Here is a 14,716-nt window from a genome sequence, read left to right as displayed (position 1 = left end):
ATATATTGTAATCTACATAAATAAAGTACTCAATCAATCAATCAAAAACTGTAAAATAAAAATTAATTTGCAATATTTTGATCCGACTATTAAAACAATCTTCTCCACTAGAAGCACAGCAAATTATGGTGTTGTGTATCAAGTTGAGATTATACTGTATCATATTGTGTTTATATTGTATCATGTAAGGTATACAATATTGTATCATGTGTGGTGATACTGTATCATTTAAATATGGTTTAAATATTTCCCCTCTTTTCCAGGTTGCCTTCTACGAGATCCTCAATGGCTTGTGGGTACGAAACGGACTTCAAATCAAGGGCCAGGCAATGACCTATATCCAGTGCAATTTTTGTAACTCTATGGTCGACAGCGATTTCTATCTGTTGCAAATCTGTGCAACGCAACTGCCAGCCGAAACTTTCCTGCAAACTGTCATTGACAAGTGAGTACTAATCTGATTCAGTTGGTTTCAATCTCATTAATGGTTCATTCTATTCATGGAATAATGAATGAAGAGTATTAGGCTAGGCGCACACCAGTCAGTCAAGACAAGACAAGACATTATCAGACACGTTTAGTCACAATACTTCACATATAGTTGCTTGCGGCGCAACTCACACTGATTAGACATTGCAATTAGACATGTATTTATAAGCAACTATGTGAAGTATTGTGACTGAAAGTGTCTTTACTAACTGGTGTGCGCCTAGCCTCAGAACTGTTTTGTAGAATAGTAATTGCAGTGCTATCTTGAGATACTAGGGTGGGTTTCAGAGTCAAACTTTAGATATGTTCGTTTACAGTGGGTAGTTCTCATTGATAGTTATCAAATAAGCAGTGATCATGTTATTTTGTCATGAGATAATGAAAGCATGGAACTGTCTTGTAGAATGATGATTGTAGCAGGATTTGGGTGGGTTTCAGAGTCAAACTTTAGATATGTTCGTTTACAGTGGGTGGTTCTCATTGATAGTAATCAAATAAGCAGTGATCATGTTATTTTGTCAAATTTAATATAAATATTGGGGACCGAGCTTCGCTCTGGAGTACAAAAGCATAAAAAAAATATTATGAAAGAAGAAATTATAATAATATTCATAGTTCATACAGAAATGTTCTATCTAATCACAGTGAATTGAGATTAATTCCCAGAGGAATTAAAAAATTCCATCACAAAGGCCGGGTTGCACAAAAGCCGGTTAAATTTCAATCCTGATTAACTTCACGTGAACCAAATCAGAGAAGACAATTTCAAAAAGATGGATCTACTGAAATTAATCAGGATTGAAAATAACCCGGCTTTTTTGCAACCGGCACTAAGTACCTGATTGAATGATTACAAAAGTTCAACAGCTGAGTCATAATATTGACATAGTCCCACACACATGAACTCGCTCACTCACTTCCATCACCAACAGACGACAAAATAATTATTATCAGCTGTTTCCCCAAGGATGAATAATAATTATCCTTTTAATGTCCTTCAGCAAGTTTTCCCAGGGATGAGACCTAGTGCAATCGAATCTTTATATTATATACCTACTATGTTCTGAATTTCGCAAGAATCGTTAGAGCCGTTTTTCAGATCCGGTGAAATACAAACATATAAACATCAAAACATATAAACAGAAGTTGTTCGTTTAATAGTATAGGATTAAGGAAACCCCGGCTTTTACATGTATGTGACGGAAATACACGAATGAAACATCATCACATCTGAACTACTGAAATAATTGACAAAATTACAAATCATATAGCAATGATTGGGAGAAAGCAAAAGGCATGACCCAAAAGTGGTCTTCTCCCAAATTTTATAGTCACATTTTCAAAAGATATAGGTGAGTTGATGAAACTGTTCCGTTGTCTCCAGGTTTCATATCAATTAGTGGCTGAGTTTCTCTAAACACATAAGAAAAACTGTATCTTTTTCAAATTAATTATTGATGAAACTGTTTCGTTGTCTCCAGGTTTCACATCAACGACTGGTTGAGTTTTTCAACCCCATCGGCTTCGTCCAGCTCTGGAGGTGCTTATCCAACAGACACTGACACCCCTATGCTCGAGAGTTGCCTCACCTTTTTGGCTTCGCTTGTCAGTCTAAGAACGAATTTGGGTGAGTTTTTTATTTTTGAAAAATATCCAACAAAATATAAACAAGTTAATGATGTTGATATTGAATTGATAATCATATAATAATTCACTAAAAAATTGACCCTGTCTATGTTGGAGAGGTGTGCAACTTTTTTTGAATGCCACCAATCTGAGAAGTACAGTCCCCGAGTGCTGTAGCTTTGCCTATCGGCAGAGGGCCACTATAGTGAGGTCCACGTTAAAATGGCAGTGAAGAAAGATAGGAGAAAAACGTTGCCAAGTCTCTCCATTTTGCCACTGACTGTACACAGCTGTTACTCAATTCATCCCATTAAATTTAATCCAATAATAATTATCATTTCCCTGATAAAATAATCAATTTAAAGTCAAATTACTCAAGAAAATATATTTTTTTATAATTTCATTCAAAAATTTGCTTCCATAACTGAGATCAGATTTTTATTTTTATACAAACCTGAAATGGCGGCTAATTTAAAAAGCTGTGATACACTGATCTGAATTTCAAAACAACAGAAATTGAGTTATTTGGTAGGTATTCTATTCCAATTTATTTGTAAAATAATAGAAAAATAGGAATCCTTTTTAAAAATAAATAATTTCAATGGATTAATTCTGAAATAACTTTTCAATATTATTTATACCGGTAAGAGTAGCTCTAAACTATACGGGTAGGCTAACTGAAGCATGGATGAAGTCTAGAGTGGTTAGTTATCAACTTTTAAAATGTCATTTCAGGTATTTTAATTTGTGTTTCTCATACGGTAATGTTTAAAAATTATTTCATTGTTTCAAAAATACATTATTTTAAATCAATTTCAAGATTGTGTACTCAAGTATTTTGATAGAATGAAGAAAAAAAATGGCGGCTGAGAATATGGTTTGTTCAGTTTTGTACAGTCACTTTCAAAAGTAAATATAAAATATTCTGGCAAATAGACAACATTGCAAAGCGATAGAGGGATAGTGCTATCTGTTGTGTTGTATGATAGAAAAGGACAGCAACAGTATTGTCAATCGTACACTGCCATTATAATGTGGACCTCACTATAGACTGCAATACTATCCGTTCAAAACATCCAACATTTTTGAAAAAGTATCTTTCCTTAAGCAACAGATGCTCTTTAGTATCTTCTCAAAAGCAACGTGTTGCATCCGAAAAGATACACAAGGAGCTTTAATGTATCTTTCCATAAGCAGTATAGATGCTCTTCTGTATCTTCTCAAAATCAGCGTCCGAAAAGATACAGAAGGAGCTTCAATTTAGGTGGGCCATCCACTGGAACCGATTTCGTCCGAACTAGCATCGGCCAAAAACTACCGAACTCGTCCGAACGATCCCCCAACAAAGAAAGCTATAGATGCTAGTCCATTGCAACAGGTTCATACGGCGGTGCACGGCCGATCAATTTTTCAATCCGAATTGAATGGGATTTTCCGGCTCTATCCGGACGAAGTCGAGCTGAGACACCATCATCCTAACCTCAAAATTGTTCCACAGTCTTGTCTGTTTTTGTTTTTTGAACTTGTTCTGACTTATAAGTTTGTAACTATGGACAATGAATAGTTGATGAGATTGGTTCAAGAGCATGATCCATTGTGGGATGGATATGCGAGACAAAAGATATCATCGTCATGATGTTCAAAGGAATCTGTAGACAAAGATTACTGAACAAATAGGATCTGAAGGTACGATTATTGTATTTATTATTTATTCAATTTTCAAAATCTCAATATAATCATTGATAAAAAATGTTGGTGGCTAAGGTAGTAGTTAATTCAATATTCAATAGTTCAGCCAACTACTGAAATAGACTGACATAAACGGTTCCAATGGACGACACCATATTCGGCCGAATTAACGGCCGGCAGATTCGTCCGATCCAACGGCCGAACGGATCGGTTGAATACGGTTCCAGTGGACGGTTACCCTTATCTTTCCATCAGCAACAGATGCTCTTTTGTATCTTCTGAAAAGCAACGTGTTGCATCCGAAAAGATACACAAGGAGCTTTAATGTATATTTCCATCAGCAACAGATGCTCTTTTGTATCTTGACAAAAGCAACGTGTTGCATCCAAAAACATACACAATGAGCTTCAATGAATCTCTCCATCAGCAACAGATGCTCTTTTGTATCTTGACAAAAGCAACGTGTTGCATCCGAAAAGATACACAAGCAGCTTTAATGTATATTTCCATCAGCAACAGATGCTCTTTTGTATCTTCTCTAAAGCAACGTGTTGCTTTTGAAAAGATACACAAGGAGCTTCAATTGATCTTTCCATAAGCAACAGCTGCTCTTTTGTATCTTCTCAAAAGCAACGTGTTGCATCTGAAAAGATACACAAGGAGCTTTAATGTATATTTCCATCAGCAACAGATGCTCTTTTGTATTTTGACAAAAGCAACGTGTTGCATCCGAAAAGATACACAAGGAGCTTCAATTGATCTTTCCATAAGCAACAGCTGCTCTTTTGTATCTTCTCAAAAGCAACGTGTTGCATCTGAAAAGATACACAAGGAGCTTTAATGTATATTTCCATCAGCAACAGATGCTCTTTTGTATTTTGACAAAAGCAACGTGTTGCATCCGAAAAGATACACAAGGAGCTTTAATGTATATTTCCATCAGCAACAGATGCTCTTTTGTATCTTCTCTAAAGCAACGTGTTGCTTTTGAAAAGATACACAAGGAGCTTCAATTGATCTTTCCATAAGCAACAGCTGCTCTTTTGTATCTTCTCAAAAGCAACGTGTTGCATCTGAAAAGATACACAAGGAGCTTTAATGTATATTTCCATCAGCAACAGATGCTCTTTTGTATTTTGACAAAAGCAACGTGTTGCATCCGAAAAGATACACAAGGAGCTTTAATGTATATTTCCATCAGCAACAGATGCTCTTTTGTATCTCCTCTAAAGCAACGTGTTGCTTCTGAAAAGATACACAATGAGCTTCAATTTATCTTCCCATCAGCAACAGATGCTCTTTTGTTTCTTCTCAAAAGCAACGTGTTGCATCTGAAATGATACACAAGGAGCTTTTTGGAGTTACGTCCTTTTAGCACAACACAGCATATCAGCTGACATTCGTTCAACATGCTCTTTCCATTTGTTGGTAATATTATGTTGCAACTCTCTCATTCATGGAGAATCTCTGTGTGTAGGGAGCTTCCTCCTTTAGTGAGGTCCACGTTATAATGGCAGTGGAGAAATATAGAGAACAACGTCGCCGATCCTCTGTCTTGTCAATGCTTTCTATAGTCGGTAGCTGTTACAGGTTTTTGATGTAATATCAACTGTCCATTCTCGTTTAAAATAATCAATTATATTTTATTAAGCAAGAAATCATACTTTTCAATAATTTCTTAATAAATTTCAATTATTAAGATGAAATATACTGTTAATTAATTATTAATTCTACATTGTTGAAAGGCAATCTGGCAACAGAGCAAAGCGAGAAAGATATAGCGCTATATGCTTTGTTGAATCTGGCAACAGAGCAAAGCGAGAAAGATATAGCGCTATATGCTTTGTTGAATGATAGACAAGGATAGCAATACCATTGCTAATCAAACACTGCCATTATAACGTGGACCTCACTATAGGGTCTCTGAAGCCTGATGTTTTTGCAAAGCCGTGAATATTGCCCCGCCAACCATACGTATAGTGAAGTCCACGTTATAATGGCAGTGTGTGATTAGCAATGGTATTGCTATCCTTGTCTATCATTCAACAAAGCACATAGCGCTATCTCTTTCTCCCTTTGGTCTGTTGCCAGATCATCTTTTAACAATGTCGAGTTAATAATTAATTAACAAAATATCTCATCTTAATAATTAAAATTGTTATGAAATTATTCGAAAGTATAATTTCTTGCTTAATAAAATATAATTGATTGTTTTAAACGAGAATGAATAGGTAATATTACATCAATAAACCTGTAACAGCTAACGACTATAAAAAGCATTGGCAAAGCAGATGGCGCTATTTCTCTCATGCATTGCGATGTTGCCACATCGTTTATCAACAATGTAGAAATTCAACTAATTGACAAAATATTTAATCTCAATCATGAAAATTAATTATTACATCTTTAAAAAATATATTTTCTTGACAAATAAAATATGATTAACTATTTTCAACAATAATGAACAGTAAAATTAATCAGATATACCAGTATCAGCCTGTTTGGGTGGCAAGGCTGAGATCTGGCAACCCTTTACTCCTATCTTCCTACACAAACATTATAACGTGCAGCTCACTATAGCTGAATTTGTTTTAGCTGATTAGCCGGATGCATTGGCCCATATGAATAAAACCAGAGAAAATGCTCATGAGCAAGAGCATGGAGCATAAGGTTTTGCTCATGAGCAAAAGGTAGAAGCAAAAGCATTTGCTCATTTTTATATGAATAAGCTTTACCTTATACTCTTACCTTATGCTCCTGAACTCTGGAGCAAATGCTCACGTATTTTAAAGATTTTTCATCAGTTGATTCGCTTTTGTAGCCTTAATTTGTTTTTTTATAGCTCACGGAAGCGCTAAATATGCAAGTAGGGTGCACCGCTTGTGTTTGCGTCGTCTGCTCTTTTTTCTATTCATGAATAGAGTTTTAGGTTAGTTGAGTTTAGAATTTTGAAATAATAGCGTGAAAAAATGTCATCTCTATAATAATCTTTAGCATATTCTTAAAATATCAATAGCTTCTTATAATCGTCTACACTCTCATCTTCTTGAATCCCTATTTCCTGTTTTGTTATGGCAATCTTTATATCAGGTAGCTAGCTATCTTTTGTATTTATCCTTTTGTAGGAATAATGGTGATATGTATCATCGTTGAATCTAAAAAGAGTTTTATAGTTCTCAACTATTGGTTGTGATCGTATCTGGTTTAGTTTCCTCTTCCTCATACGAATTAGTTGAGCCATTTTACTATGAGCAAAAGGTGATAAGCTGCTCTAGACTAGACTCACTTTTTGAAGCATTTGCTTCAAAAGTTGAGCAAATGCTCTAGTTTATTCATACAATTTTGAGTATAAGCTTTTACTTTTGAGCAAATGCTGAAACTATTTTTTTGATGAGCATGAGCAAAAGGTTTTGCTCACGTTTATTCATAGAAAATGAAGAAAATGCTCCATATTTTAGGAGTATAAGCAAATGCTCAACTTCATTCATATGGCCCAATGTCATGGAGGGACGAAAGCCACAGGACTTGTACTGTACGTGAATAAATGAAACCCGTTCTAATCTGATGTGATCTAATCGACAGGTGTGAACTCGAGCCTCCTCTCTCAACTGGAAATGGTGACCCTACTCTGCATGGGTGACAAGACTCATTCACAGCTCATGGAACTGATGCCGGAGAGGTGTGGCACGGCGCAGTCACGTGATTTCGAAGCCAGGTCAGTGTGTTCTTACTCCCCCTTGCACAAAGTTATAATGTAATACCATTTTAATAAAGAATCAAGGAGTGATCCGTGGTCTAGTGGATAGAGTGCTTGCGTAGCAACCTGGAGATCCCGGTTCAAACCCGATCAGAGCCAAAATAATAATAAATTTGATGGAGTATTCGCAATTCTGATGACAGATTCGTGTGCCTTAAATCTAAGTCAAGATTTAGAGGCACATCTAAATTGTAGAAATTGCATTTCTACATCTAGAGGTGCGTACAGATTTACGCGTCGCGAACATGAGCAATTCACTTTTAATCAGCTGATGCCAAGCTTTTTACATCAGTATCTTACCGTTTTTGTAAAAATACAGATATAATCAGCTGATTAAAAGTGAATTGCTCATGTTCGCGGCGCGATATCTGTACGCACTTTAAGAGTTGTAGGATTCAATTCAATGTTCGTTTACAGTTTATTCAGATTTCAAAGCCTATTTCTTAAACCTTCGAGATTCGGTAAAAATCTGGAGGCGTTGAATACTTGTACAAGAAGGAACACTCGTTGCTGTTGGCAAAACCATGTGCTTTTCATTTATTCAATTATTTAGTATTACCATAGAGAAACGATAGCATAAGTAGATATCCCATGGTATAGGGCGTTTATGTCGCAACTTTTACTGTTATCCCGAGCCGATAGTTCAAGTAGTTCTTTCCCATGCAGCTGTGTGACGCTGGTAGTCTCTCAAATTGTGCCGTTCATACACTATCACCCCAACAAAACAGTAAAAATTGACAATAATTGACAGTAATCGGCTTGAGATAACAGTAAAAGCTGCGACATAAATTCCCTATACCATGGGATATCTACTTACGCTATTGTTCCTCTATGGTATTACACGACTTTCAGAAAAGTACCTAACCTCCCTAACCTTTCCTTTTAAAACCCAATTAAACATTTTATACTCCGTACAAAATAACTTTTAACCTGGAGGAATATGCGGCGCAGAGAGATGGAGGGAGATCAGCCAATTACAGTGATACATAGAGTCATAGGTAGAAGCGCAGTTGACAATTTGTCGATTAGAGTCAGTCGACTTGAGGCTTTCAGAGAGGAAACTTTCAGAGCGCTTGAATACTTACTAGAAATTAGAGAATGCTGGCCGGTTAAGAACTGCAACATCACCGCCATTGTATGCTTTCTCTCCTGCGCATGTTCCTCCCAAGTCAAAAGTTATTAAAATATTCAATTCAATTCCATCTCACATAAGAGAAATTGAGGGCTTGAAGGACTTGAAAAAAACACTCAGGTAATTCCTGTATTGTGTCCTTACGGATTAGCAGACTTCCTTGTTGCTTGATGTTTGATCAATGTATGTTATGTCAAATCTTTTGTGTTGAAATATGAAGGATGGTAGGATTATATTAGATTAAACTTTGACGTGTCATATACTGCGGTAGCGTTGCTCCCTTAACCTAGCTCCGCAGTGCAGGCTGGATGCTTGTCTGACTCGGACTAGGCGTTGAGACAGCAAATAATAGCAGCGTTGGTGGGAATGCGAGCGGCCGCAGTAACATCTTCCACCCAGCAATGGTCGGCGTAGTTCCGCCTAGCGGACAGACGAAAGATCAAACCAGTCGGTTATTTGATCCCTCCAGCCAGGCTCAGCCAAGCAGCCGAGACAATAGAACAATGGTGTGACGGTCTTATTCGCGTTCATCAGCAGTTTTCTTTCTGACGATTATTTTTATTTTTGTGTTGCCTATAAACTCCAGTCACCAGTAAAAAGTTTCCAGAAACGTCGTGTACTACCATATTAATGACTTTTCATGATGATTTTTAATTATTTAAAAACATTGTTGACATTCTGAGCCTTCAGGCTAAACTTGGGGTCGCTGAGAACGAATCTGCAATCATAATTTCTCTATCACGGAAAATAACGAAAAAACCCAGCTGTTGAGCTTCCGGCAACCGTTAATAGTCATCCTGCAATGCGATCGAAACACTTCCAAACCAGACACCCATCTCAAATGACAACAACGCCAAGCTGTGAGAAACCATCCTGCACTGCGGCGCTAGGTTTAATGCAGTTTCATAATTATGACAACAAGAAAAGTTATTTTGTACGCAGTATAATTAGTGTGGGTGTAGCTGACTAGACTCTGTGTATCAGTCTGCGATGCTGTGACAATAATATAAACGGCACAACGTCTCACTTGTCCCAGTTTGTCTGCATTAAGCACTGGCACATCTGGAATCTCGCAGGTCTGAGGCACTCCCACACAACTTGAGCTCTTGATTCACAATATTAATTTGCATTTGTCAGGTTGGCAGAAGTGTCCGACTACAGGAAACGCAACTTAACCTTCCGGTAGTCGCGCCCTACTCAATCACACGAGCAGTCGCGTGTTGTATTTTGTACAAAATCCAATTTTCCAAGTGTTACTTTTCCATCTTCTTGGATTATTTTAGGCCTATGAACATTTGAATGATTACCGTTTCATAGCCCAATAAGGTACATCAAGCAAAGCCATCAATTCTGTGTTATTGGTTCGTTTACAGTCCCCGTATACAGTCTTTCCCTATCTCATGCACTGTGGTGACTAAATGGCACCTAAAGACTGAACCATTGCTCGGTTGATACTGCAACTCAGTGGTGTGATGGGGGAAGTTTTGGAATGCATAGGTGACTCATTCACTGACACCACCCCATTCAATAGTTTTGTGCAGCAAAAAAATGACAGTGTTGTACTTTTTACAACAGCGCGACTGCCGGAAGGTTAATGATCTTGAAACACAATAATTGATAACAATTTTTTTTTTGCATTTGTCAGGTTGGCAGAAGTAGCCGACTACCGAGCGCCCAACCTGGAGGCTAGCGGCAATATGCAGCAGGGCATGTATGTACCCAAGGCACATGTTTGGCAGCACATCTACGACCCTCTTCATGTGCTACTCAGGGCAGTGCATAGGCGTGACTTCCAGACATCTATGGACAGATATGCTGAACAGTGAGTAGAATTATATCAAATAACTAGCTGGCCCGGCGAACTTCGTACCGCCAAATAGTCTAATGCATCTCATGACAAACTTTAGCTGGATGCACACCTGAGGAGGAGCGATGCGGCATTTTATTTATATAGATAATTTTCCAACTGCAAAATAAATAATTTACTAAAAATCAATTAATTCTGAACACCGAAGACAGCACAATTGTTCGAAACAAAGCAATGTCTTTAGAGCATGTAAGTATTTAACCTGAGGCCGCACTGTTGGCTGGTTACACACACAACAGTCATTTTGTTTTTAGTCGGGGCGTTTAGAATAAAATACATGGGCGGTTATGGAGCAGTACACACTCTTGTCTACTATCTCACGACGGCTGTTGTATGACGAAATCATCATAACAGCTGATTTCTATTTCTGTGTGTGGCCAGCTCACAAATCTTCTCCCATAAGTATTTCATGTAAACTTTGAAGGACCGTAGGAAAAAGTCCTGAAGTCGGATTATAAATTTGATAGGCCATAAACCTGGTCCTGAACATAACGAACACAACTTAGAAAATCATCAAATTCGATGCACACATAAAAAGTTATTGAATGTCAAAATTTGAGGCTCGATTTCTATTTATATAGATGATAATGTAGTTGAATATGTAATACCATAGCCACCTCTAATACAAGGCCCCGGCCTACGATATTGCAACGTCGCAGTGTAGGCCTAGAATCTAATACATGATTGGTGAAAAATATTTTAAAAAATACCAGCTGATCTTTTTCACCAATCATGTATTAGATTCTAGGCCTACACTGCGACGTTGCAATATCGTAGGCCGGGGCCTTGTATTAGAGATGGCTATGATAATACAGTCGATTGTTCTTAAAAGCAAGCACTAGTTTTTAACAGTGAACATCTGTAACAAATGTGCTGTGATTTAAGGAGTAAGTTTGGGTTTGTTTTTTGGTTTCAAAATAAGTTAATGATATCAAAAATTCGACTGACTCATTGTCAATATTTATTTATTTATTTATTTATTCACAATTTCACAAAAACGTCAAAATTTAAGTTTCAATCAAATGACAGGTGACATGTCAGTATAATCTAATATTAAATTATTCCTATAGCTATCCTATAACTAAATATTGTAGATAAGAATCATCTATTTACAAAGTCAAAAAATCTACTCTCCAATTAAATCTATATATCAATGTGTAATACTAACGTATTGGATATTAGTAGATAGTCTAGATTGATAAAATTAATCAGGAAAATTTGTCGTTATTCAAATCAATTAAAATTGAAATTCGGTAGCACTGTAAATAGTTTTCTCAATTAATTATTGAGAACCGTTCCATATTGATATTGTAGAACCGTTCCATAATTGAATAAAAACACACATATGTTGTCAAATTCTACACAGGTATGTCAAATTCGGTACACGACCATGGTACGTGACCACACCGGTCACATTTTCAGTCAACTTGAAACCATGGTCGTTTACCGAATAAAACTGTGTAGAATGTGTGATTCAACAATGATATCAAGTTCTGAGTAACAGTTGTGATATTTGAATCCTTTTCGGTTTTCAATCCAATTTAATTCTAGATTCTGGTTTTCAGAATTCAAAATTTTATTCGAATTGATAAAGTTCGAAATTCGGAAATGGCACGGTTTTGGGCTAGTCTGTTGGTACTTTTCTGATCATGTATATGAGTTGTGGATTATGTAATGTTAATAAATGAATGAACACTGCAATAGAAATGAAAACAAATGCTGCAAAAAAGAAATGAATATTGCAAGCAATACCATGAATAAATTCTGAACAGGGAGTAGTTTTCTATTACAGTTAGTAATTCCTTATGTTGAAGAAAAAAGAAGGCTTAAATGTCATATTATATTTTTTTTTGCCGTAGTCATTCAATTTCAACTGTTTTACATCCATGAAATCAAGCCGGTAAACAGCTGATTGTAGCAAATAAACATGATTCTCATTACAGCATACCTTAGACCATTTATAGAGTAGACACGCTGGGAAGTCTAGCCTCTGTAGCCAACATCTACTGCCAAATCCGCCCATATTGACGTCACAACCAAGCTAACAACAATGCATTGTTCAACAACAATGTAAGTTAAACACCACAAACACTTACACAACAAACTGTTGTGACGTCAACGTGGGCGAATTTGGCAGTAAAGATGTTGGCTTCAACGACTTTTAGTATAAATATACAATTGGCCGTGTCTACTCTATAAATGGTCTAAGCAGCATACTATACTGCAATAAAATCATATGTTTTCTTTACAGTCGAGTATGTTTCCTAGTTCCGAATTAGGAACAGCAAAACTGGTACAAAAACCGCCTTTTAGCGCTCCAGGTGGAAGTTTTGTCAATTACAATCAAGAAATTCCTGATTCGAAATTTGTAAACTAGGTTATGTTTATAGAATGCATGTAGTAATTGTCAGCACAAGGAGGTAAAGTTTTCCGTTTCTCAATTATTCTTTTCTAGATTATTATGACGACAAAAAATAGTGTACGTTACTTGGACGTGAATGTCTTTTGCAGTGCTCGAATGAAATTCTAGTCTCGGCTGACGCCTCGACTATAGTGAGGTCCACGTTATAATGACAGTATTTGATCAACTTTGGTTTTGCTATCCTTGTCTATCATTCGACAAAGCCGGTGGTACTATCCTTTTCTAGGTCCACAACGGTGCCAATTATGTTTTTAACAGTGTAGAAATATGATTAATTAATGCAGAGAATCGGCATAGCTATTTTTCTATCTTTATCCACTGTCATTATAACGTGGACCTCACCATAGAAACATCATTCTCGCCTGCAAAAGGCCCCTTCCCGTTCGGACTATGTGTTGAGATAGGAATAGCACAAGGTTACCTTATTTTTAGAATAAAATATGTTATTATACCTTATTTTTATACATTAATATTTAAACCTTAATTACTACTAATCTATAATTTATTCTAAATGTTTGTCTCCGTGTTTCAGCGTGCACCAAACGGGCAAACTGGCACCAACCAGGGCCCCGTGGCCTCCCTACCGTCACCCCACCCCTACCCACGCGGCCTACACGGACCCGCGACGTCTGCTCTGCTGCCGTGTGTTCCACGCGCTCGCCTTCACCATCCTCTACAAGGCGGTCTCCCTCACTCACACTCTCCCTGAACACGTGATCAGCCTCATCATATATCTGCTCGAAATGTGCGTGCAGTGTGCAGCGCTCGATCAGACTGAACAACCCAAACAGGTAACACATTGAAATTACTGAGATGTTACAATTATTCAAATGCTAATGAATTAATTATTATTATTAAACGAAAATCCTAGGTCAATGCTAAATATAATAAATAGTTAATTGAGATTGAATATTTATTATATTTCTACATTGTTAATAACCGATTAGGCAACGTTGCGAAGCTAGAAAATGATTATGATTTTTTTAATGATGGACAAGGAAAGAAACACCAATGTTAATCAAAAACCCATAACATGTACCTCACTATATCCTGTCAATCCCAAATAAAACCTAAAATTTAGAAGAATTGGTTCCATGGATCTTTTCCTACCTTATAATAATAATAATAATAATTTATTCTCATTATATACAAATAAGCAATATAATCAATAAAATGTACACAATATTCAAAAGTACAATATATTAAATTCACTTCAAATATAAATAAATTGCATTTCTTCGGAAATTAACCCACTCAACTATGGGAAACCCATGTTCTAGAGCAGGTGTAGTAGCAATACATTAAATTTAGAGTGGAAATGCAAATACATTCGGTAAGTGAGCTCACTTTGAATTAATATTTGAGAAGAATATCTGTAAAAATATGTTATTTCACTTGAAGAATTTCATATTAATTATTACATAATTATAAGTTTTAAATAAATGCTTATTCATCTATTTTCTATATGTCTATTTTCGAGGTATAATGTTTTTTCTCAGTCTTCCAACTAATCGAAACCCAAAGTTGTCATAACTAAAATGACTTTGTGACAAATTGTATTGAAGTTCTCCTAATTTCCTATGATTCATCGTTCATATCATTTTACTTTTGTATATTGAATCTCAATTCATTTAACTCTATTCCCTCTTTATGTTCATCGTTCATATAATTTTACTTCTGTGTTTATTATTATTAAAAATGCTGTAATTCACCCCGAAGACTTCTGCTACTGCA

General features: G+C 36.4%; 1 protein-coding gene across 1 annotated transcript in view; it reads left to right on the top strand.

Annotated features, from left to right (window-relative positions):
* LOC111064279 (E3 ubiquitin-protein ligase Ubr3) overlaps window positions 1–14,716 on the top strand; it is a 144,680-nt gene that overhangs the window by 76,413 nt on the left and 53,551 nt on the right. The window contains 5 exon segments of the mRNA XM_039441147.1: window positions 264–445; window positions 1,971–2,116; window positions 7,387–7,519; window positions 10,339–10,515; window positions 13,515–13,773. Coding sequence (XP_039297081.1) covers window positions 264–445; window positions 1,971–2,116; window positions 7,387–7,519; window positions 10,339–10,515; window positions 13,515–13,773 — 897 coding nt within the window.

The sequence above is a fragment of the Nilaparvata lugens genome, chromosome 14 (genome assembly GCF_014356525.2).
Source record: "Nilaparvata lugens isolate BPH chromosome 14, ASM1435652v1, whole genome shotgun sequence".
Lineage (NCBI taxonomy): Eukaryota > Metazoa > Arthropoda > Insecta > Hemiptera > Delphacidae > Nilaparvata > Nilaparvata lugens.
The sequence above is the reverse complement of the archived record's forward strand: the minus strand, read 5'-3'. Positions and strand labels throughout refer to the sequence as shown.